This window comes from Pituophis catenifer, unplaced genomic scaffold (genome assembly GCF_029215685.1).
Source record: "Pituophis catenifer annectens isolate HBS135680 unplaced genomic scaffold, rPitCat1.0.hap2 SCAF_7, whole genome shotgun sequence".
Classification (NCBI taxonomy): domain Eukaryota; kingdom Metazoa; phylum Chordata; class Lepidosauria; order Squamata; family Colubridae; genus Pituophis; species Pituophis catenifer.
In genome coordinates, this window is record NW_027256887.1 from 89,359,021 (window position 1) to 89,381,409 (window position 22,389).

General features: G+C 43.1%; 1 protein-coding gene across 2 annotated transcripts; it reads left to right on the forward strand.

Annotated features, from left to right (window-relative positions):
• Positions 1 to 10,069: 10,069 nt before the first annotated feature.
• Positions 10,070 to 18,704, forward strand: LOC139319440 (C-type lectin-like). Of its 2 annotated transcripts, none has more exons than XM_070947320.1 (7): positions 10,070 to 10,081; positions 10,927 to 10,979; positions 11,571 to 11,633; positions 13,828 to 13,940; positions 14,440 to 14,586; positions 16,945 to 17,059; positions 18,453 to 18,704. In XM_070947320.1, exons 3-7 carry the CDS (start codon positions 11,579 to 11,581, stop codon positions 18,521 to 18,523), a joined length of 501 nt encoding a protein of 166 aa, XP_070803421.1. In that variant the 5' UTR covers positions 10,070 to 10,081; positions 10,927 to 10,979; positions 11,571 to 11,578; the 3' UTR covers positions 18,524 to 18,704. The 2 variants fall into 2 exon arrangements, with proteins under 2 accessions (XP_070803421.1, XP_070803422.1); XM_070947321.1 differs by having other exon boundaries at positions 13,831 to 13,940.
• The last annotated feature ends 3,685 nt before the right edge of the window (positions 18,705 to 22,389 follow it).

The following is a 22,389-nucleotide window of genomic DNA, read 5'->3' on the forward strand; positions in this document are numbered from 1 at the left end:
CTTCTGGGATAGCAAATCTGCTCAGTGGCAACTCCAGACTTCCTTCCAGCAACAGGAATGGAGGCATTTATATACAAGATAAGACATGGGGTTGGTCTTTTTAGGGGGGGGGGGTCAAAGGGGAAGGGAAATGTCTTTGCTTCAGAAGGGACTTTTTTCCCCAGGACGTAGCTTGTTTGCACTAAAGATTTAGCAAAGATAAAAAGACAAAAATTGACTTCCTGGCAATGAATTGGACTTCCTGATTTATTTATTTTCTTTAAACCTTTTATATAGCTGCCCACCTCACGTTGAATTCTCAGTCAAAAGTTAAGCAACACCAAACATACATCCTTTAACACAATAAACATTGACAACCTGGCACTAAAGTGAACTTCCTCATGCAAGATTTTCTTATTTCATCAAGCTGGCCTGGCCTAATTCTTTCCCCCTTTTAAATGTAAATTTTAATTTGTTTTTAAATTATTGGGTATTTTAAATTTGTCTCAGCCAAATTATTTAATTCGTTTTTATTCTATTTAAAATTTTTGTATTTATGTGTTTTATTCTGTGGCTGTTCACCGCCCTGAGTCCTTCGGGAGTAGGGCGGTATACAAATCCAATAAAAGAAAAGAGAGAAAAGAAAGCCCTCCTTAGCTCCTCTTAGCCCCTCTCGCCCACCCTATCCTAGCCCATCACTTGGGGAAGAAAACAGGCTTAAGTGCTTTTCTGATGGTTAGGAGGGCAGAGGCCTACAGGACCCCAAGGAGAAGGTTGTTCCACAGGGCAGGGGTGCCACCAGAAAGGCTCACTTTCAAGATCTGATAAGATGCAATATTTAAGTATTAAATATTATATTTAATATTTAAACTCACAGTTTGCCCACATAGCTGTAGGGTGTAGCCTCACTCTTTGTGCTCCTGCATCAGCATTTGGGCATTTTATATGTCATTTTATCTCTCTGAGTCCAGGTACATAGAGACTCTGCACAGGTGAGGTTGGGTTCATGGCCCTCATCATCTGCTCCGTCCAAGCTGGGATCGGAGCCACTGTGTAGCAGAGTCTCAGGAAAGATGCTGAGCTCCCATGGAAGCTGCATGGGGTCCATCAGGTTTTGGGGTGCGCCAATTGGATAGGTTCATTTGGGGGGCAGCTGTGGAGAACTCCAGGGCCAACCGTGAGAGGTTCCTCCATGGCAGGGACTGTTGTTAATGTCCCCCAAATCCAGATCAGGATGCCGCTACCTGCTGGCAAACCCCAGATTGCCCTGTGTGAATAGGAAGATGAATATGTTAGGGCAGGTCCATGGCTGATTATGATTATGATGTCAGGGGGAAAACCTAGTTATTGAGCATAGCTGCCTTTAATAACAATTGAACACCACAAGAAGTCTCACTTTAGCATCCAGAGGTTTATGAGAATTTCAAGCGTAGTAAACGTAAAACACTGTCATTGATCCCATTGCAATGAGGGTCAATCTGAGAAGCAGTCAAGGGGACGGCTTGAGGCTGATTGACAACCTTTCACAACTCATCCCAGTCCTTTTATACCTTAGAACCAGAAGGCCACATCACATTTGCCATAGCAACAGGGGCAGCTGCTAGTTCCTTCAGCCTAACTGTCACAACATATAAATGTATTTGTATATATGCGAACAATTTAAATTCCTCTTTTTCCACAATCTTAGCCTACCACATTGTTCCAGCGAAGCAGCTGCCTTGCTTGCAAGACACAAGTTCCACATACTCAGGAGTACCGGCTCATCACGCAGACATCACCACAGAAGAGCCATGGTGGCACAAGTGGTTAGAAAAAGGCACCTTTGGGACTAGTGCCCAGGCAGTTTGAGTGAGTTGCAGGGATTGGAAGGTGGCACCAGAACAGAACTTAACGCCGGGGCCCCACTTCTTCAGATTCGGCCCCCACCCTATGTCTCCCACCTCATCACCATAGACCAGTCATCCCCATGATGTTTCCGCCTGTCCTTTCTCTCCCCACAACACCCAACGGAGTCATTGCGACAGCTTCTGCCCAGATCACTCCCTGCTGTGTTGTTATTGCTCTGGTATTGTCTTCCGTACCACACGAAGGCTAATAATTTTGTTTTATTGCCAACTTGGAATAATTACTTTCCCTTTGGGTCTCCAAATTTCATCATTTGCAGCTTGTGTTTTTTCACTTGTCTTTTCCTGCTGTGTCTTCCTTCCTTCCAGCTGTAGTTGCAGCTACAAATATCACGCAAAACATTATAGGAAATGTAATCATTTCTTTTCTGTCTGGGTTGACGTGCAGCCCCCTGAGCCACTCCAACGCTAATCATTTCATGAACATGCATGAACAGTGATAATTGTCAATTTTTTTGTGGTTTGGAATGAGATCCCAACTGCCATGAAATAATGGCCTTGTGATCAAAAAATAAAAGACATTGATGACACGTGAGACTCGAAAAATAGAAAACATGGATTCTAAATAACATTCCACAAATAACAAATTTATGGGTTTGTATCTAGCTATAGCTACTGGAAACAAAGTCATAATTCAGCAGAAATAATTTTTAGTCCCAACAATGCAAGGATAAGGCACTCTCTCTGTGGTGTCATCTTCCTTGCAATTCTGTACTTTAGGATCTATTGGGTGTGTGGTGTAAACAATTTGATAGATTATATTGATGAAGATCTCAATTGTTGATAGAGTACCCAAGTTTGATTTTTTAAAAGAATTTTTCTGTACCTGATCTGAGAACATATAGGGCAGAGAAAAGGCAGGAGCAGCAGCGAAGGTCGACCCAACTGCTCATGCGGAGGCAGCTTCATCCCTCTTAGTGAGTTGCACCAGAAGCTATTTAGCACAACAGATAGATGGAGATAATGCTGGGAGCAATGTGTTTGTTTCCTAGCTGGGTGTTTTCTGGTCATGGTGATTCCTGCCTTGTTTGGATTGACACTGTGGATCATGCCTTGTGAACTCTGGACTTTTCTTGCCTCGTGAAGTTTCTTGTGTAGTGGATTTAATTTTGCTTGGTGGGTTTATCTTGTTTGGGAACCTTTCAAGTGCCTTGTGGACTCACTGGCCATTGCTCTGTGGACTAGCATCGGTCTGCTTTTGGCTGGATTTAGTGGGTTTCTGGGTTCTGGGTTTCTGATGAAGGGAATTGCTGGGGAATATTAATAAACCTACTAAACCACCATTATGTGTCTGTGTAAGAGAGAGAGAGTGGGAGAGCACAAGGGCCAGCAGAGAGTGGCCCATCCATAATAGGGGACTCATGTTAATGTCCCCCAAATCGAGATCATGATGCCACAACCTGGAGGCACCTGATCTTGACCTGTGAGTGTAGGGCAGGTCAATCTGGCATTAATCACCTGGCTAATAGGTGTCTCCCTTTGCCAAATAGTTATTTTGTATTTTAATTTGATGTATTTTTCTCTCTTTTTAAATGGTAATAAGGGTTTACCTAACCAGTACAGACTGGAATGTAGGAAAACTTTTTATCCTATCACTGTATGGTTGTAGCATTTCTAAACTGAAAAGCTCAGTTAGAGGAGGAAATGTTTGGACAATGTCTCCCGATAACAGAAAGCTTGGCTAGCCTTAATTGGCATCTGGTCTGTCCCTTCGTGAACTCCAAACAACCTTTTTTCCTTATTAAAATCCTAAAATCTACTGTACGCCCCTTCTGTTATCACACTTCATTTTAATGAACATGTGTGGTATTATGGGATGCAAATAAGTAACAGGTTTGACCACATATAACTGATTTCTTACACAAAGGCAAAGTTACTTTTTTCCTATCCAATCACTTTTTCTCTTGCATTTTCTTTGATGTCTTCACTCTAACTAAGAGTGCAGAGAAGAGCAACCAGGATGATGAGGGGACTGGAGGCTAAAACATATGAAGAAGGGTTACAGGAACTGGGCATGGCTAGTCTCATGAAGAGAAGGGCCAGGGGAGACATGACAGCAGTCTTCCAATATTTGAGGGGCTGCCACAGAGAGGAAGGGAGTCTTCAGAAGTTGTGGGAACTTCATCCCTGGAAGCTTTCAAGAAGAGACTGGACTGCCATCTGTCAGAAATGGCGTAGGGTCTCCTGCTTGGGCTGGGGATTGGACTAGATGATCCACAAGGTCCCTTCCAACTCTGTTAATCTGTTAAATTATAAAAGGAATCGGAATACAGAATAACAGAGTTGGAAGGGACCTTGGAGGTCTTCTAGTCCAACCCCCAGCACAAGCAGGAGACCTTACACCATTTCAGACAAATGGTTGTCCAGGCATTACAGTCTTTTCTTAAGGGAATGTAAGATGGGTCTCGAGGTTCTCTTTTTTCATAGGGAGGCCCCACTTTAATTAATCTACTCTAATAAATTGCTTTTAAAAGATCTTCCGACTCGGTTGCTTATTGGAAAAGGTAAACTGAGACAGAGCCTAGAGCCAGATTGAGCCATCAGCTCCCCCTGTTGAGGCTCCATTGGTTCAAACTTGCAGTCTTCCACTCCAAGATGCCTCCATCTTCCTTCCCTAAGAGATCCCAAGTAGATCCCAAAGCTGTTCTGCAGGCTTCCCTGCATCATTGTTGCTCCTCCACATATGGGCTCTGTTCTGCCAGTTCCCTTAATTTGTAGTGCAAATTGTTTTGGATTAAGTCTTGGATTAAGAATTAAATAAGAAGAATTAATTAAGAAGGTTGTCAGGGAATTGCAGAGCAACTGTGCAAATGAAATCAGAAACACTGACACAAACTTGTGGTTTTATACAAATAAATATATTTTACATCTCTGTTTACAGCACTGCTACATCATGAGGTAAATCCTCAGGTAAATCAGAGAACAGCATTCGGAGCAAACATAAAAGAAAAAAGGCGGGAAAACAAGGAAACTCCCCCTTTACACCCATCAGCCAATCATAATACAGATTGCTTCACGCGGGAGCCCACACTCTCCAGTCAATCAACTTCAACTGTGTGTTCTGGCCCATCATTCAATTTACTCTTCCCGCTATTAAATTAAATATCTTAACAAATGTGCAGAAAGCCACAAGGGCTTCCCTCAGAGTTTACCCAGGGATAATGGCAGGTGGGCTTTCTTCTGCACAATTTCCGGACAGAAATTGATAGGCAAACAAAGAAAAACTTTCATTGCACATCTCCACTAAGGTGCAGCTCAAACACAACAGTAATTGAAAAACCAACAGTAATTGAAACCACCTGAAAGCAATGCAACCATTGCAGGCCATGAGATATTTACTGTGCCTGTACAGGCATGTAATGTAGACATTATCAACACTAAATAGTTTCGGTTTTTACATGTTGATTAGGGCAATGAAAACTTTGGAGTAGATTAATTGAAGGGTTTAATAAACCCCCATTCTCATGTTTTGGTTAAAAGGATTTCGCTGGGTTCCCAAAACACACAAGACATTAATTGAAGTTGCAATGGAGTATCTGGGTTCCTACAATATGCCAGGACCACAAACCAAGTTAAGAAAAAGGAATTGCTGCTCTTAAGAAAAGGGTGGAGGGTTTGTTCACACAATCTGCTAAATTGACAGCTGGGTTTTGAAGGAACGGTGAATCACAAATCGATTAATTCTGTTTTTAGGTAGTCTTGTCTGCAATTTCCCCTCCTTATTCCAATGACTTTTTTTCACATCTCCCCTTTTGGACTCCCCTTTCTGAATTTGTTCAGCTGCAGCAATCTGAAACCCCCCCCCAAATCCTGGCTAGTTTTGGGTGACACACTAAGCCACAGAATAACTAACCAAGCAGTGTGAGTTATGTTAAAAACAGATATTCCTTAGAGCTGATCAAGAATCTATTTGGAATGGAATGGAATAGAATAGAATAGAATAGAATAGAATAGAATAGAATAGAATAGAATAGAATAGAATAGAATAGAATAGAATATATACTCGTGGTATACTCATTTATCAAGGTTTATCTTCTTCTCAAAACCTTCATGGAAACATTACTATTTTGTTTCTTACCTTTTCAAACAGTCCAATGATTCTGGATGGAGAGTTTACAATCAATCAATCAATCAATAAAAATACCATTTGAATAAAAACATACACAACGCAGTAAAATCTAATGCAAATGGGAAACACAATTTAAATTAGGCAGTTGCAAGATAGTCATTCAAAATCTAAAACAATGTGAATGAAAACATAATTAAAAGCATGGGAAATTTACACAATAATAAAATAACAGAAGGGACCTTGGAGGTCTTCTAGTCCAACCCCCTGCCCAAGCAGGAGACCCTCTCCCATTTCAGACAAATGAACAACTGAAAACAGAATGGTCCCCACTTGGCACCTATTAAGAATCCCATAGTTGTCCTGGCATCTATGCTACATAAAAAACAAGTAAAATAGGCTGCGTAATTGTGTTCACACAACTAATAGAACCCTTGTCTGAGATGTGTGGAACATTGGGATGTGGTGGGGAACCAGGCCCTTTCCTAAAGCAAGTAGCTGCTCTATCTGGCTGGAGGAGATGGCGTTACACATGTGCTTCTGGTTTCAGCTTTTGGTCACTCACGGCCCTGGAAAATTGCTCAGATCATTTTCAACCAACCCTGGGGCACAAAAAGTTATTTAGAATACATGGAGACCTAGTGAATTTAAAATAACAGCAAACTTTCCTGGTTACAGTGTATATTTATTTGCTTTTCCACACAGACAGACTGAAGGGACTTGGGGTGGGGTTTCCCAGGTGCTCAGTCCCAACTTCCTTTTTTTCATTCAGGTGACTTTTGTTTGTTTGTTTGTTTCCTTAACAACTTGGTCCCTTCCTAGCCTTTGTCCACTCTGCTTGCGTGCCATCATGAATCTTTAGATATGGCCGCTTATCTGGGGCCCATTAATGTTCCTGCCAGCATTTCTTTCTTGGCCCGCTTCCTTCCTTTGATCTGAACCCGTGTCAGGCCCAAAGAACCAAGAATCACACATGGAGTTACTTCTGAAAAGTTCCTTTTTTGTTGTTCCCCTACAGACAGAATCTTGCCGGACTAAAGCAAATACCTGCCATAACTATAGATTTACTCTGTGAACTGCTAGGGAGGATCCAACTTGCTCTGTTTCTGCCTTCCAGACATTCCAAGCTCCACTTTCTCTTTGCCCCTGGAAAAGAAACCCTCCCTCCTGTGACCCTAAACTGCATTTCACCACACAATCCCTCCGCTGTCCTTCTTCCTTTCCTCCTTTGATTTGTGCCTTCTTCACACCATCTCCAGCAGGGTCAAACCAGTCTACATGGAAACTATAGCCACATAACCACAGAATTGCTTTCTTGTTTAACTTTTCAAATGTTTGTTGTTGTTTTTTTAAGCATATTCGTTTCCAGCCAAGCATGAACTGCCTAGAAAAATGGAGTTTCTTCCTTGAGGGAGCTTGTCCTGTTTCTCAACTTGGGCAGATATGCCTTGAGTCCTTGGCCCAGGGGGACCTCACAGCTGGATGCTGATCTGTCACACGCATGAATATGTCAGGGGTGGGCTTCAAAAATTTTAGCAAGGGGTTCTCTGCCCGGTTGCTGGGTGGGCATGGCCTAGTCGGCCTCCTGCACCATGGTGGTGGTAGGGGGTGTTTTTGCCCTCCCCAGGCTCCGTACGCTTTCCTTGAGCCTCCGCGAGGGTGAAAACAACCTCCTCAGGCTCTGGAGGCTCTCTGGAGGCTGGAAACGGGCCCATTTCTGGCCTTCCTGAACTTCCGGTAGGCCTGTTTTTTGCCCTCCCCAAACCTCCATGCACACCCTGCATTTAGCTGCATCCAAAACGGGCCACGTGGGGACTCCTGGGAAGGGTGGGGTGGGGTGGGCAGGGCCAGCAAGGACTGGACTTTGGGGTTCTCCGAACTGCACAGAATCTTAGTTAGAGTTTCTCCCAAACCCCTGTGAACCCCCAGCAGCCCATCCCTGGAATATGTCCCTCAGGGTCAACCCAGTTGTTAAACGTTCTCCATGCAAGAGAGGATGAGCAATAGTAACCCAAACATTCAGTGGGACCTTGGACTTGCTCCCCACCCCCATCCCTCACCTGGAATCACAGGCTCAGAGGCTCAGAGCATTATAGAATTGGTGGGGTTAATTGCTTTCCACAGGAAGAGGAGAAGGAACCACAAAACATGTTCTTCTGTTAACACGCCATGATGGCTCTCTCTTTCACAATAATGTGGATAAGGAGCTTTATTGCAGACTCACTGGCATTCAGCAACCACAGGTTGAAATCTGGAGACTCAAAGCTCTGATGGCCAGGCAGTGGGAATGAGTGCAGGGACTGCTGACTGGCACCAGGACTTAACACCAGGTCCCCTTCCCAGAGTGGTCCACCACTTACCAGCCACTTCGTCTTCTTAAGACCCATCATACTCATGATGTTCCTGCCTGCCCTTCCCCCCCCCATTCTTGCTGACTCTTCCCCTCCTATCCCTGTGGAGACAGAGAAAAGGAGGAGAAGGAAGGGCCTGGTGGCTCAGCAGACTGATAGCATTGTGATTAACACCAGCTGTCTGCTTTACTGTAAGTTCGAATCTCCCCAGGCTCAAGGTCGACTCAGCCTTCCATCCTTTCTAAGGTAGGTTAAATCAGGACCCAGTTTGTGGGGGCAATAAGCTGACTTTGTATATATATACAAAAGAATGAAGGCTATTGCTTAACGCATTGTAAGCCGCCCTGAGTCTCCGGAGAAGGGCGGCATATAAATCAAATTAAAAAAATATTGTAATGTCCTTTGCACATTAATTGTGGAGATGATTGTTAGCATCTAATTAGCCTTTTCTTTTATTGTTTTGATTGGTCCCTTAACTCTTTTCCTAGGAACTGATTTCTAATTGTTTGAATTTTCCGTGTTGTGTAACATGTCTTGTATAAGCCATTTATTGGCTGCCCATCTTCCCACAGGGCAACCCTGGGCAGCTTACAATATTATTCTTTTTTTAAAAACCTTCTTCCAGAAGTCTTCCCCATCTTGCTTTGAGTTAACCTTATTTCTTATTTGGGTAGCTTAGTTGGTGGTGGAAATTTTGCCAGTTTCCTTCATTTATTGGGCAATTCGTCATTCATCACTGTCCCTGAGAATCAGAGCTTATTGACACTGATCTGCTGCACAAATAAAGCTTAAGGAAAAGGGCAAAGATAAGTGCAGATTAAGAACCCCAAAGCCAACTTTGAGCCTTGGTGGCGCAGCAGACTAAAGTGCTGTTAAGTAGCACCAGCTGCCTGAAATTACTGCGAGTTCAAATCTCACCAGGCTCAAGGTTGACTCAGCCTTCCATCCTTTCGAAGTAGGTAAAATGAGGACCCGGATTGTGGGGGCAATAAGCTGACTTTGTATAAATATACAAAAGTATGAAGGCTATTGCTTAACGCATTGTAAGCCGCCCTGATTTGATTTCTTTCTTCTTTCTTTCTTATTTTATATTTGTTTGCATTCGTTTTCATTGTTCTTACTTGAAGGTTTTAATAAAAAAAAAAAAAACTATATGCAATAGCTTCAGGGATACCTCAGTCGGTTCTCACTGTCATGTATGTCTCTTGCTCTGATCAAAAGGGCGAAGGGCGACATATAAATCAAATAAAATAAAAAAATAAAAAATAAATAAAAAAGGAAGAGAAGGCGAAGGAAAAGAAGGAGAAGGAGAGGGAGAAGGAGAAGGAGAAGGAGAAGGAGAAGGAGAAGGAGAAGGAGAAGGAAAAGGAGAAGGAGAAGGAGAAGGAGAAGGAGAAGGAGAAGGAGAAAAATCTGGTAGAACCTGTTTCAATGTCCCAGTTGCAAAGCCAAGAGGATATGGGTGATCTGCACTCAAAAGTATTGGCCTTTCTTAAATATTTATTTATTTATTTGATTTGATTTGATTTGATTTGATTTTGTTGTTGCCTGTTTCTAGAGCAACTCTTGACACCTTGCAATATAAATCAGGAAGAAAACACAATGAGGGAGGGGAGGGAGGGAGGGAAGGAGGGAGTTTCAACCTGCTTTCTGGATCACCTGCTTTGGATCACGTTGTCTTGCCGTTCAGGGGGTGATCTTATGAGCTGGATATATAAGCTGGAAAAGAGACCATTGGTGGCTCAGAAGATTTCTCCTTCAGATTGGATCCCTCTTTGAAGGTGAGAGCCATAGATTATAGAAAGAAGTTTAATGTAACTTTAGTGAGAAAGATTATAGCATATTTGTATATATAACTGCTGTGAAGAATACTACTTCTAGGCATTTTTTCTTTTCTATTTTGTCTTTAACTTTTTTCTTTTTTCCCCTATATGCAATAGCTTCAGGGATACCTCAGTCGGTTCTCACTGTCATGTACGTCTCTTGCTCTGATCAAAAGGGGTTTCAACAAAATCAGGAAATATCCTGACAGCAGCACCCCCTCCTCTTTTTAAAAAGGCCTGTAGGTTGAAATTCCTCAACCTCCTTTGTAAGAATCCCAGGTCAAAAGGGTATTTTACTTGATGGATGAGGCAGCATAGCATCTGTGTTATAAAATGACAAAAAGTCCTGTATTTCTCATAAGAGGTTGGTGGTTTGCATTTTGTGTGTTTATGATTTTTTTTTTTTTTTTGGTTCATTTGTTGGCAGCCAAGGTGATTCACAGGATTAAAAGGGGATGGGGAGGATTGCTTTTCTTGTCCACAGAAGTGATACAGAAGAAGAACAGCAAGACAGGAGCCTTAAAAAAATAATCTTTTTCATTTAGGCATTGAGTTCATTCCGGCTGGGGATTAGCTAAGGGTCCCCTTTCCAAATTCTTCTATGAATAACAGAATTGGAAGGGATCTTAGAGGTCTCCTAGTCCAGCCCCCTGCTCAAGCAGGAGTCTCTAGACCATTCCAGACAAATGGCTGCCCCATCTCTTCTTTAAAACCTCCAGTGATGGAGCACCCACAGTTTCTGGAGGCAAGCAGTTCCACTGGTTAATTGTCCTCACTGTCAGGAAATTTCTCCTTTGTTTTAGGTTGCTTCTCTCCTTGATTGGTTTCCATCCATTTCTTCTTATCCTGACCTCAGGTACTTTGGAGAATCTTCTTTGTGGCACCCCCTCAAATATTGGAACACTACTTCTATTTATTAAACTAGACCTGCCCAATTCCTGCAACCGTTCTTGGTGTGTTTTAGCCTCCGGTCCCCTAATCATACTGGTTGCTTTTCTCTGCACTCTTTCTTAGAGTTAAGACATCTTTTTAAACATCATGCTGACCAAAACTGGATGCAATATTCCCGGTGTGGTCTTATTAAGGCATTATAAAGTGGCACCTAAGAAGATCAGGCAAACATATACCAGACATGAGCCACACCATCTATGACCCAGATCTTAATGGTCACAATGGGGGAAAACCAACTATGAGGGCCAGAAGTTCAGAACCAAGATTTTGAGAATTACAGGCTGTGGTTCCTGGCAGAACGGGGGTCTCTACCAATTGCTCAGGGTAGTATTGGGGAGGGGAGGGGAGGGGGCTGCAATCCAGAGATGAACAGGCAGATTTCACGGTTGAGACGAGTGCTCGGTTCTTCCTTCTGGGGAGGGACGCCCGAAAGGGGGTGGCCTGGCATTGTTGGAGGACATTCAAGGTTCTTCTCAACTTCTGTTTCCCTCCTCAGGTTTGAAGATGTTTCTCATCACTTGCTTCATCTTTGGCCTTTTGGGCAGCCTTACCTGGGCAGGTAAGTTGTTGCAAGCAAAGTTGATATATCCCACCTCCATCCTGTTTCCCCCTGGGTCCCCATTTATCTAGTCCTTGGCTTATTTTAATGTTTTATTCTTAATGGGGGAGCCTCTACTTCTAGCCATGATCCATTTAGACCAACCCAGAAAGGCATGGAGTTCCAGAAGGCCTCCGGGTCTCATTATATGGACCCCAAATATTGGTACCTACAGGATGAGGCTGGCATCTGTCCACTAAAGAGGACCTGGGCATTTTACATCCCCTGGGACACATCTGGCCCCTCGGCTCTCTCTGTCTGGCCCATGTGAGGTCAGTCGGAAATCGGAAATCAAATGCAAATAAGTGTACGTCATACACACAATGCAATGCACTGCTTTCATCTTGAAGGCAGCTTTTTATTTCCAGTTTGTGTATGTGGGTCCCTGCGTGCCTACAGACCTTCATAGCCCTGTTAGTTTGGCCCTCCAGAACAGTCCCAGTTTCTTATGTGGCCCCTGGGGAAAGTTGATTGCCCACTGAGCCCAAGAGCCATCTCGGTGTCTCTCACTTCTGCTCTTGTTCTCTTTGCTTTCTCATTCTGTGTTTCTGTTTCTATTTCAAGTTTTTACTTTTATTGTTTTCTCAAAGTATGAAATACAAAGAAGAATGAAAATAGGAAATCAGGGGAAGGAAAAAGAGAGGGGGACAGAAAATACGGGGTGCAAGGGAAAAACGAAAAAAATGTGGACTTCCGACTCTTTTTAGCACAGTACAAAATAGCAACATTACATGCTCAGCTTTTAACTTCTACGCATTAGTATATAACTAGCCGTTTCTATAACAACAAATCTATCAAATCACTCCCCAAAAAATTTAATCACAAGCACAAAATCCAGAAGTGATATTCAAATAAATATCAGGGTGCCATCGGCCAAGTCATGTCGGCTGGCGACACCCAGGGGGAGGGCCTTCTCTGTGGGAGCCCCAGCCCTGTGGAATGAACTGCCCCCGGAAATTCGTAAGATTTCTGACCTCCGGGTATTTCGCTGCGCACTCAAGACCCTGTTGTTCTGCCAGGCTGGGTTAGCAACATAATTTTAAATTGGATGTTTTAAATTTTTGGGGTTTTAAATTAAGCCAAATTTATTTAATATTTTAAAATTATTTTAAATTGATGTTTATTCTGTTTTTAAATAGGCTGTACACCGCCCTGAGTCCTTCGGGAGAAGGGCGGTATAGAAATAAAAGAATAATAATAATAATAATAATAATTATGATGATGATGATGATGATGATTAAAAAACTTAAATATATTCTCTTCTTTGAATAAAGCATTCAATTTAACCATTTCTGCTTTATCTTCCTTGCAGTGGGAATAGTATATATTTCTGTGTGCATTTTATAATCTTTATAAACTATCACCATTTATATTCATGAAATTCACTGTATTCTTATAGATTCTTTAACCTTAAAGGGGGAAAAACTGTTTTATCCATTTTAAAACTCTAAACTTTTCTTTAAGCTAATACATTTTTTCTTTATAATTTTCTCTTTTTTATTTTATTATTATTTATTGAATTTATATACCGCCCTACTCCCGAAGGACTCAGGGCGGTGAACAGCCATGGAATAAAACATATAAATACAAAATTTAAAATAGATTAAAACGAATTAAATAATTTGGCTGAACAAAGTTAAAACCCCAATAATTTAAAACCAGATTTAAAATTTCTATTTAAAAAGGGGAAAGACTTAGGTCAGGCCGGCTTGGTGAAATAGGAATATCTTAAGCGCGCGACAGAAGGTACGCAGATCCGGGATCCTCCGTATCTCCGGGGGGAGCTCGTTCCAGATAGTAGGTGCCCCCACAGAGAAGGCTCTTAACATAGATACTTTCTAACACACTTTCAGTAATATTTTACAAGCTTTAGGAATGACTTAAGCATTAAATATAAAGGGAAAAAAATACATTTTCAAACCCACTTTACATTATGACTTTTTCAATTACAAATTTCAGACCGATAAAAATCCATCCTAATTCCAAATGACTCATTGAGTTTAAGTCACTCCTTCCAACTTTTCTTCATGGAATAAAATCTTTTTCTTCTCTGGAATGTTTATTAAGTAGTTCTAAAGGTCTCTTTTGCTCAAGGATTTCTCAGCCTTGTTATTGTCCTTGAAGACAAAAGTCCATTTTTATTCTGTTTTCCCAGCAGGTCCGCGTGGTCGGACTGCCTGTCCTTCTGGCACCTTTGCCTATAATGACAGAAGTGAGTGGAGTTGCTTCAAGTTCTATGAAGATCGGTTCAACTTTGATGATGCTGAGGTAATTTACCTGAACGGAATAATTCCCTTAATCTGGCCCAGTTTTTCCAAACTTCACAACGTCAAAATGTACTTGTTAAACGAGGGACCTCAAAAATTCAAGCCATTTTGTTTCAACGTGGCCCCTTGTCTGTAAGACTGTTTTTTCCACATACAAAAGCACACCTCCTTCCCTCTCCTCTCTCTCCCACACCTTGCTTTTATGTGCCACTTTTTCATGGATATCCCACCACTGACACCACTCTCCTACCTTGCTCATAAGCAAGAGAGTCATCTTCCCCAATATATATTTCTCTTTATTTTTCCTTGTTGGGCAAGAGAGTCATGCTCGCATTTGCAGCTCCTCTTAGGAGAACTTCTACTGCAGGAACATAGCTGAGAGGACCTTGTCTGCCCAAACTGCAGGACTCCTGGGTTGGTAGACCTGGATAGTAGCAGACATGAGAGGGACAACATGGTTTGTTGGTGGTAAGATAATTTTGGTTCTTCTCTCTTTGCAGGAAGAGTGTCAGTTCAAATGGAAAGGCCATTTAGCATCTTTCAAATCAGACAAGCAGGTAAAAACTGTTGGTGCCTATGTCAGTAAACAAAACAGAGAGAATAGTTTCGTCTGGATTGGGCTCCTACGAGATAAAGATTCTAATGTGGTGAGTATTTGGTCTTCCTGTCTCTGAGCAATTAGCAGCTCTTTCCATATAGATGTTTCTTGAGTCATCCTTGAAAAGCCCAGGAACGTGTTCCATCTCCATTCCCTGATGTTGGTGTTGTCCCAATGTCAGTTTAAATGCAACACCATCCCATTGCCGCTCCTGACACAAGGAAACACAAGGACAAAAGATCCCAAAGCCAGCAGTTCACTCTCCTCGTATTCCAATTCCCCTTCAGATCACAAAGAAGCAGATCTATAGTCAGCAAGGGATTTCTCTCTCTAGAGCTTTTTAATAGCTCATAGGATTTATTCTAAATTAAGATGGATTGGCTCCGTGTTTTTCAATAAGGAAACCATGTTTTCTACCAGGGAAGTATGAAGAGTAGGAGGAAGGGGAAGGGTTGAAAACTGAAATGGAAGGAAATATGGTCAGGAAACACCTTCATCCAATGAAGGACTTCAAGTCCTCAGGTTTTGAAGGAACTAGTTGATGGTTGGGATGAACTTTTGTGAATTTGAGAAATCCTGGAGATGGGTGGAACTGCCAGCAGACTTGGAGGAGGAAAAAAGACGTCCTTGTCTTTAAAAGGGGGGAAGGCACGATGCAGAAATGCAGTTGTAGACCGTCTGATGTTGATACCTGCTGTTGATACCTGGGGAGATTCTTGAGGAGCTATAATAAAGAGATCGATCACAATAAGCCCTTTGAAGACAATGTCATAAGTCCCAGATATCTGTATGCATTTGTCAGGAATAAATCCTGCCCAATTGTCTTCATCTCACTGTTTCCTCAGACAGTTTAGTGGATTATGGTCATGCTGCAGACGTAATATATCTTGATTTCAGTAAAGCATTTAAAAGCATACAGTACTCCAGTAATTGCCAACCAGCAAGCTAATTGTGTGTCACAGCATCTTAAGAATTATGGGAAACTCATCGTTATCTTGACAATCATACTCCCAGAAAATAAAATTGGAAGAGATTTGGAAATATTTCTTTCAGTCTTTTCCTCTTTGAGAGACCTATCATATTTCATTACAACTTTTTCTTCTCTTCTCAAAGATAAACATGTGTCTCCTAAATTTTTCTTTCTAAGCTCTTATCATCTTGATTGTTCTCCTCTGGAGACCCTTCAATTTGTCAGTGTCCTTCCTAAAATACAATAGCCAGAAGTGGGCACAATATCCTAGCTGATACCACAAGAATTAATCCTGGATCTTTGGCTTATCAATATTTTCATTGTTGCTGTGAATGAAGAAGGGGAAAGAGTGCTAAACTGGCATAGACAATACCCTTCTTGCTCTTGTTAAGTCATGCCCATCACTTTGCCACCCCACAGACCATAGCATGTTAGCCCCCTCCCCCCATCTTCCACTGTCTACCTCCCCAAAGGTAATACCTTAGAGTGGTGTTTCCCAACCGTACCCATTTTAAGAACCATAGACTTCAACTCTCAAAATTCCCTAGAAGTTGTGAGTCAAAGTCCACACATCTTAAGATGATCAAGGCTGAGAAAGTCTTCCCTAGGGACAGAACTAGCACTCAAAGGATCTTGATGAGTTAAACGGTCTAGCTGACTGTTTGTCTAATTCATCAAGCAGAGATGAATCTCCCCCCTCTCTCTCTCTCTCTCTCTCTCCCTCTCTCTCTCTCTCTCTCTCTCTCTCTCTCTCTCTCTCTCCTTTCTTGCAAAAGTTTCATGACCCAACTAGATCATAACTTCAGTGCTAGAAGGGTGGGGGATTTGCTCTCTGTTTATGTACAAGTGGATTACTCTGCCAGGGTTGGTGGGAGTGGATTTGGTGGTTCCTTGATTAGGCTGTTGTTTACTTTGTTTGTCTGAGGTGGGAGTTCCTTGATTGGGCTATTGTTTATTTCTTGATTGTAAAGTCAGCAAACCCCAATCCCTTTTAGCACTGATGATGTTTCCTAGTTGGGTCATGAAAGGTCTGCAAGAAAAAAACCAAGCTCAGAGAGCACCAAGGACCCCACAGTCCTTCTCCTCCTCCTCCTCCTCCTCCCCCCACACTCCCTTCTAACACTGATAATGTTTCCTAGCTGGGTCATGACTCAAAGGCTCAGGTGTCCTTGGGGCCCCAGAGACCTTGGATTCTGGGCATAGCAAGAGCGATAGCGATAGCGCTTGGACTTATATACCGCTTCATGCACCCAAAGAGTCTAACTGAGCCTCTGTAATAGGCATATGGTGCATGCTTTCAGAAAAACCTATTTAACAGGACTTCCCCCTTTGAATTAAATTAAGCTAAATTTAGAATTGGAAAATAAAATTTTCTATCTCCCTCCTCCCCTGTCCCCCACTCACCCACCTCATCATGCTTTTTTCTGCATGGCACAGACTACTGGATGGTACTGGATGGATGGATCACGATCCACGTACACCAAGTGGAGCTCTGGTGAACCCAACAAACTGTCTTGCAATGAAGCTTGCGTAGGTCTCTATCCTTCATCTGGTCAGTATGAAAAGCCTTCATTCCTTAGGGTGGTTGGAGTTTGCATCTGTAATTCCAGGAAAGCAGGGGAGGGGAGATGAAGGGTGGGAAGACAGGAAAGGGAAGGGAAGGAAAGGAAAGGGAAGGGGAAAAGGAAGGGAATGTGGGGAAGGGAAGGGAAAGATGGGAAAGGGAAGGGAAGATAGAGAAGGGAAGAGGTGGGTAGACAAGGAAAGGAAGGGATGGGAAGATGGGGAAGGGAGGGAAGATTGGAAAGGGAAGGGAAAGGAAGGGAAGGGAAGGGAAGACGGGAAAGGAAGAAGGGAAGGGAAGACAGAGAATGGAAGGGATGGGTGGACAGGGAAGGGATGGGAAGACAAGGAAGGGAAGGGATGGGAAGGGAAGGGATGGAAAGATGGGGAAGGGAGGGAAGATGGGAAAGGTAAGGGAAAGAAAAGGAAGGGAAGAGAAGACGGGAAGGGAAGATGGGAAGGGAAGACAGGGAAGGAAAGGGAGATATCCATACACATCCTGGGAATAATGCTCCTATTGAAGGATAATTTTTGGTGTGGCTGATTTAAAGTACTTATTGGAGAACCTTAAGAGGCAAAAGTTAGACATTTCTAGAGTCTCACAAAATGGTACTTCCTCATCTCAGCATTTGTCGCAGAGGCAACCTAGTCTAACTGCTTCTTTCTGCCATTTCAAAGCTGGAGAGGTTTGTGAATGCCTGATTTTCTTTCAGACATTGATATTTCCATGGCCACCCAGTTCAACCAAGGGGACTCTGGGTGGCAACAAAAATAAACATACAACCTAAACCATCAATTGTATTTCATCTTAAAAAGTAATCCAGATGTGCCAAAACTGCAATCTAAAAAGAATAGATTAATATAATGTTTTTCAAGACGAGTCACTTTAAGAAGTGTGGCCTTTAACTCCTAGAATTCCCCAAGCAGAGACCCAAATGCTTGAGGGAAGACCCTGGTCTTAACTGCCTTCATGAAAGAGTCGAGTCCGTTGTAGCTCAGCAGGAACATCGTTCTAGAGTAGGGAGGCAGCTTCCTGCCCTTCCCATCAGGTGGCAATGCTTAGATGAGGGGAGCTGCAGCATGTCCCCACCCCACCTGTAGCTGAGCTGGAAGGTGGAGTTAAGCTTGTCATCTCTTTAGAGTCTTTGTGTCACCACAGGAGACCTCAGTCCAGTCCTCTGGAGGTCTGCTGGCCCTTATCCAGAGCCAATTTACCTCTGACTGTTAGTTGACTAGATTCTTGCGTGTTGGAGCTAGTTGTACTTGACACCACCCGTGAGTGGACAGGCAGGTGTATTTGAGAAAAGATACTCTGCACGCAGCCGAATCCTAAGCCACGTCAGGCTCTTAAGATGATCACCACCTGTGTTCCTTCCTTTCAGGGCACTTGACTTGGAATGATCTAAATTGTGGCCTCAAACTTCCTTTTCTCTGCAAATGGAGACCCTCTTAAGCCAAGTCTGCAGATGGAGTTGGGGGCTCCCCCTTGATTGGAAAGCTGAGCTGAGATCTTGCAGTTCCATCTTCTTCATGTGCAAAACTTCTTTTCCACAAAGACCATCTGAAGGTCAAGCAGTTGGTTCCTCTCTGTTCTCTAGACTTACTTCTCTTCCCCTCTTTCTGAAGAACTTGGCCCCCCCTTGATAATAAAGTCTATTGCTCTGCCCTTGTCTTGAGTTTGGCTTTTCTCTCCCAGGGGGTCCAGGGCCCCTCCCTGAATGAGTCTCAGAGGGAAGAGGGTGTTGTCTCTGCAGATGACTTTCTGGTCACAAAACACACAATGCAACCTTATCAGCTCCTTTCTCTTCCACCTTTTCTCTCAGAGAGAAATATGAGATTAATGAGAGGAGAAATAGGGATTTGTGGGAATAATGTCCCCCTGGAGAGAAAAAGATCCATGCAGGGTGGGTAGCTGGAGAACTGCTGAACCAAACCAAACCAAAACATGAACTAGCAAAAGTGGAAAGAAAGAAATGCATTCATGATGCTCATATTCTGGTTCATTGGCACCTCTGGGGAGCCAGAGGTCATGTCTCTGTCGGGGTGTTTGAGCTGCAGAGCAAGGACACTACTTTCCTGAAAAGGTTCCCTCTTCCCATTGGTGGGACAGGTCAGCTCCAAGAACTCTTAGATCAGAGATCAAGGTCCTAAGGAAATCCCCAAGGCATCAGTGTGCTATATGGAATAAGGGGTTGAGGTCCAGGGTCAAATTATTCTACTTTGTAGGCATTATGCAAAAATCTACCTCTCCAGACAAGGCTTCAATTCAGGTAGAAGAAGAGGATGAACAGCAGCCAAGTGGATGGACTCTGTTATACTAGCAGAGAGTGGATATTGGAAGACCTGAAGGATCTGGTTGGGGACAGATCATCAAGGAGGAGATCTATCTCATGGCTAAGTGTTGAAGGCACACAATCAATCAATCAATCAGCCCTCAGGTGTTAGGCTGTTCAATTACATATTTCTGGATCATGACATCTAACACTACATTGTACTTCTCTACAAGCCATCTGATCTCTTGAGGTCCTCTCAGGTTTGCCCAGAGATAAAACATGTCATGCTTCTGCCACAAAGACGTTATCTATAAAGTCTTTAAGATGTTGGTCTTCATGCTTAGGCTTTGATACAGATGACGTGAAGATCTGGCTAGGGATAATCATCCAAAGCATATGAAAGTAACTAGGATGAGACGTCCAATGAGGACATAGTCTTTAGCCAGCTCTAGTTGTCCAATTTAGGAACCGGGAACTTCCCAGGCTTCTCAAAAGTCCAAAAAAAGACCATGATTTCCACCTGTCTTGATGTTCTAGTTGATTGTCCCATTGAATAACTGGGTTCCTTGGAGCAGAATTCAGATCTGGGGGGCCGAATCAGAGCTACATTGCAAGCCCGCAGAAGAATTTGCCAGGATAACAGTCTTGGAGAGGGGGGACATTTGAATGTGATGGAACACCTTGTGACTCTTTGTGGTATGAAAGTCATTTTCATTTTATTTTGGGAAGTCACCAATGATGAAGTAGATTAAATTAAATGTATAGAACAGTGTAAGGAGGATGGGGTACGGCCAAAAAGCAAGGAAGATACAACAGAGTCTAAAGCTTTATGAAAAGCTAAGAGATATAAAGGGTATATGTATTGAAACAGAAAGGATGCCTGCCTGTGTTTTTGTCTGTGTGTGTGTGTGTGTGTGTGTGCATAGAAGGTGCAGAAAGCCATAAGGACTTCCCCCAAGATTTGGCCAGAGATGGCAGGTGTGTTTTCTTCCACGCAGAGAAGTTCAGTCCTGTGCAGAAATTGATCTGCAAACAAAAAACAAAAAACTTTATTGCAGCCATTGTGCAGTTCAAACACAAGCAAAAATCAACAATAGTTGAAACTGTATGAAAGCACACCATCAAAAAGTGCAGGAAGAGCAACTAAGATGATCAAAGGCATGGAGAATAAAACATATGAGGAAAGGTTGCAGGAACTGGGTATGGCCAGTCTAGAGAAAAGATGGACTGGGGGGAGGGACATGATAGCAGTATTCTAGTATTAAAGGGGCTGCCCCAAAGAAGGGAGGGGGGTCAAATTATTCTCCAAAGCACCAGAAGGCAAGACAAGAAGCAACGGATGGAAACTCATCAAAGAGAGAAGCAACCTGGAATTAAGGAGAAATTTCTTGACAATTAGAACAATTAATGAGTGGAATGATTTGCCTCCAGAAGTTGTGGGTGCTCCATCATTGGAGGTTTTTAAGAAGAGATTGGACAGCCACCTGTCTGAAATGGTAGAGGGTCTCCTGTTTGAGCAGGGGGTTGGAGTAGAAGACCTCCAAGGTCACTTCCAGCTCTATTTTGATTGATTGATTGCCCACCCTGAGACCCTTACCCTCTGTCCAAGCAGCAAACCCTCTCGGAAATACCACTTCAGAGAGATGACAACAGAATGGTCTTCACTTGGGACTTATTAAGTATCCCCTAATTGCCATGTCATCTACGCTATGTATAAACAGATAAATTCCTTCCACCTGCTTCAATCAGTCCACTCTTGGCAAGATAGGCTTCACACAACAAAGAAGCCTAGACTGAGATGACTGGATTATTTGAATCTGGGATCAGCTGTGGACCAAGTCTTTTCCTAAAACACCCATGCGGGGTAGGAAGGTATAGTAGGTTGGTGGGTATAGTGCAAGATGCATTTGGTTAATTGAACTTCAGCTTTTTCAGGTGTGTAACCAATCACACTGTCTAGCTGGAGCCATTAAAGTTCCTGCGGGCGATTTTTCTTGAGCTATTTTCTTTCTTTGATGTGAACCCAAGGCAGGCCCGAAGAACTGAGAATCACACATGGAGTTACTTCTGAAAAGTCCCTTTATTGTTGTTTGCCTATAGACCAGAGGTCTTCAAACTTGGCAACTTTAAGACTTGTGGACTTCAACTCCCAGAATTCTCCAGCTGGCTGGAGAATTCTGAAAGTTGAAGTCCACAAGTCTTAAAGTTGCCAAGTTTGAGGACCCCTGCTTTAGACAAACTCTTGCGAGACTAAAGCAAATCCCTGCCATGACTACAGATTTACTCTGTGAAGTGCTAGTGAGGGTCCCACTTGCTCTGTTTCTGCCTACCAGACATTCCAAGTTCTGCTTTCTCTTTGAGCCCTGGAAAAGGGCCCCTCCATCCTGCTACGCCAGAGTGCATTCCCCCCACAACCCACCAGACAATCTCTCCGCTCTCCTCCTTCCTTTCCTTCCTCCTTCACTCATTTTGATTTCTTCACACGATCTCCAGCAGGGTCACAACAGTCCATGTGGCTGCTACAACCACATAACCACAGGATTATTTGTTAATTGGTATGTTGAAAGCTTATCTTGTTAAGTTCTAAGGAAGTCTGTTGGCTTCTTGCCAAGCACGAGCTGCCCAGAAAGATAGAAGGAGTTTGCGATAGTGGCGAATATCTGTAGCGTGGGTGGAGGACAAGGGTGGGGGCAGAGGCAGAGGGGGGTGCATTCTCCAAGCTTGTGGGTTGATTTCCAAATATTTCATTACCAGGCTAGGTAACATCTTCAGCAGAATGTAGGGAATGTCAATGTTGGTGGTGTTCTTCTGCTTAAAAGGGCTTCGTGTGGTCAGTGGGCCTTGTGATGGGGAGTCATGTCAGGTGAGGGTCTTGTGATGGGTCAGGTGTGGGTCCCGTCATAGAAGGAGCTTCTTCCTTGGGTGAGCATATCCTGTTTCTCAACTGGGTCACGTATGTGATGGCCCCCCCTTGAGTTCTTCGCCCAGTGGGACCTCATAGTAAGCTCTCGCCTTTATTGGTCATTCTTGATTTATTATTTATTGA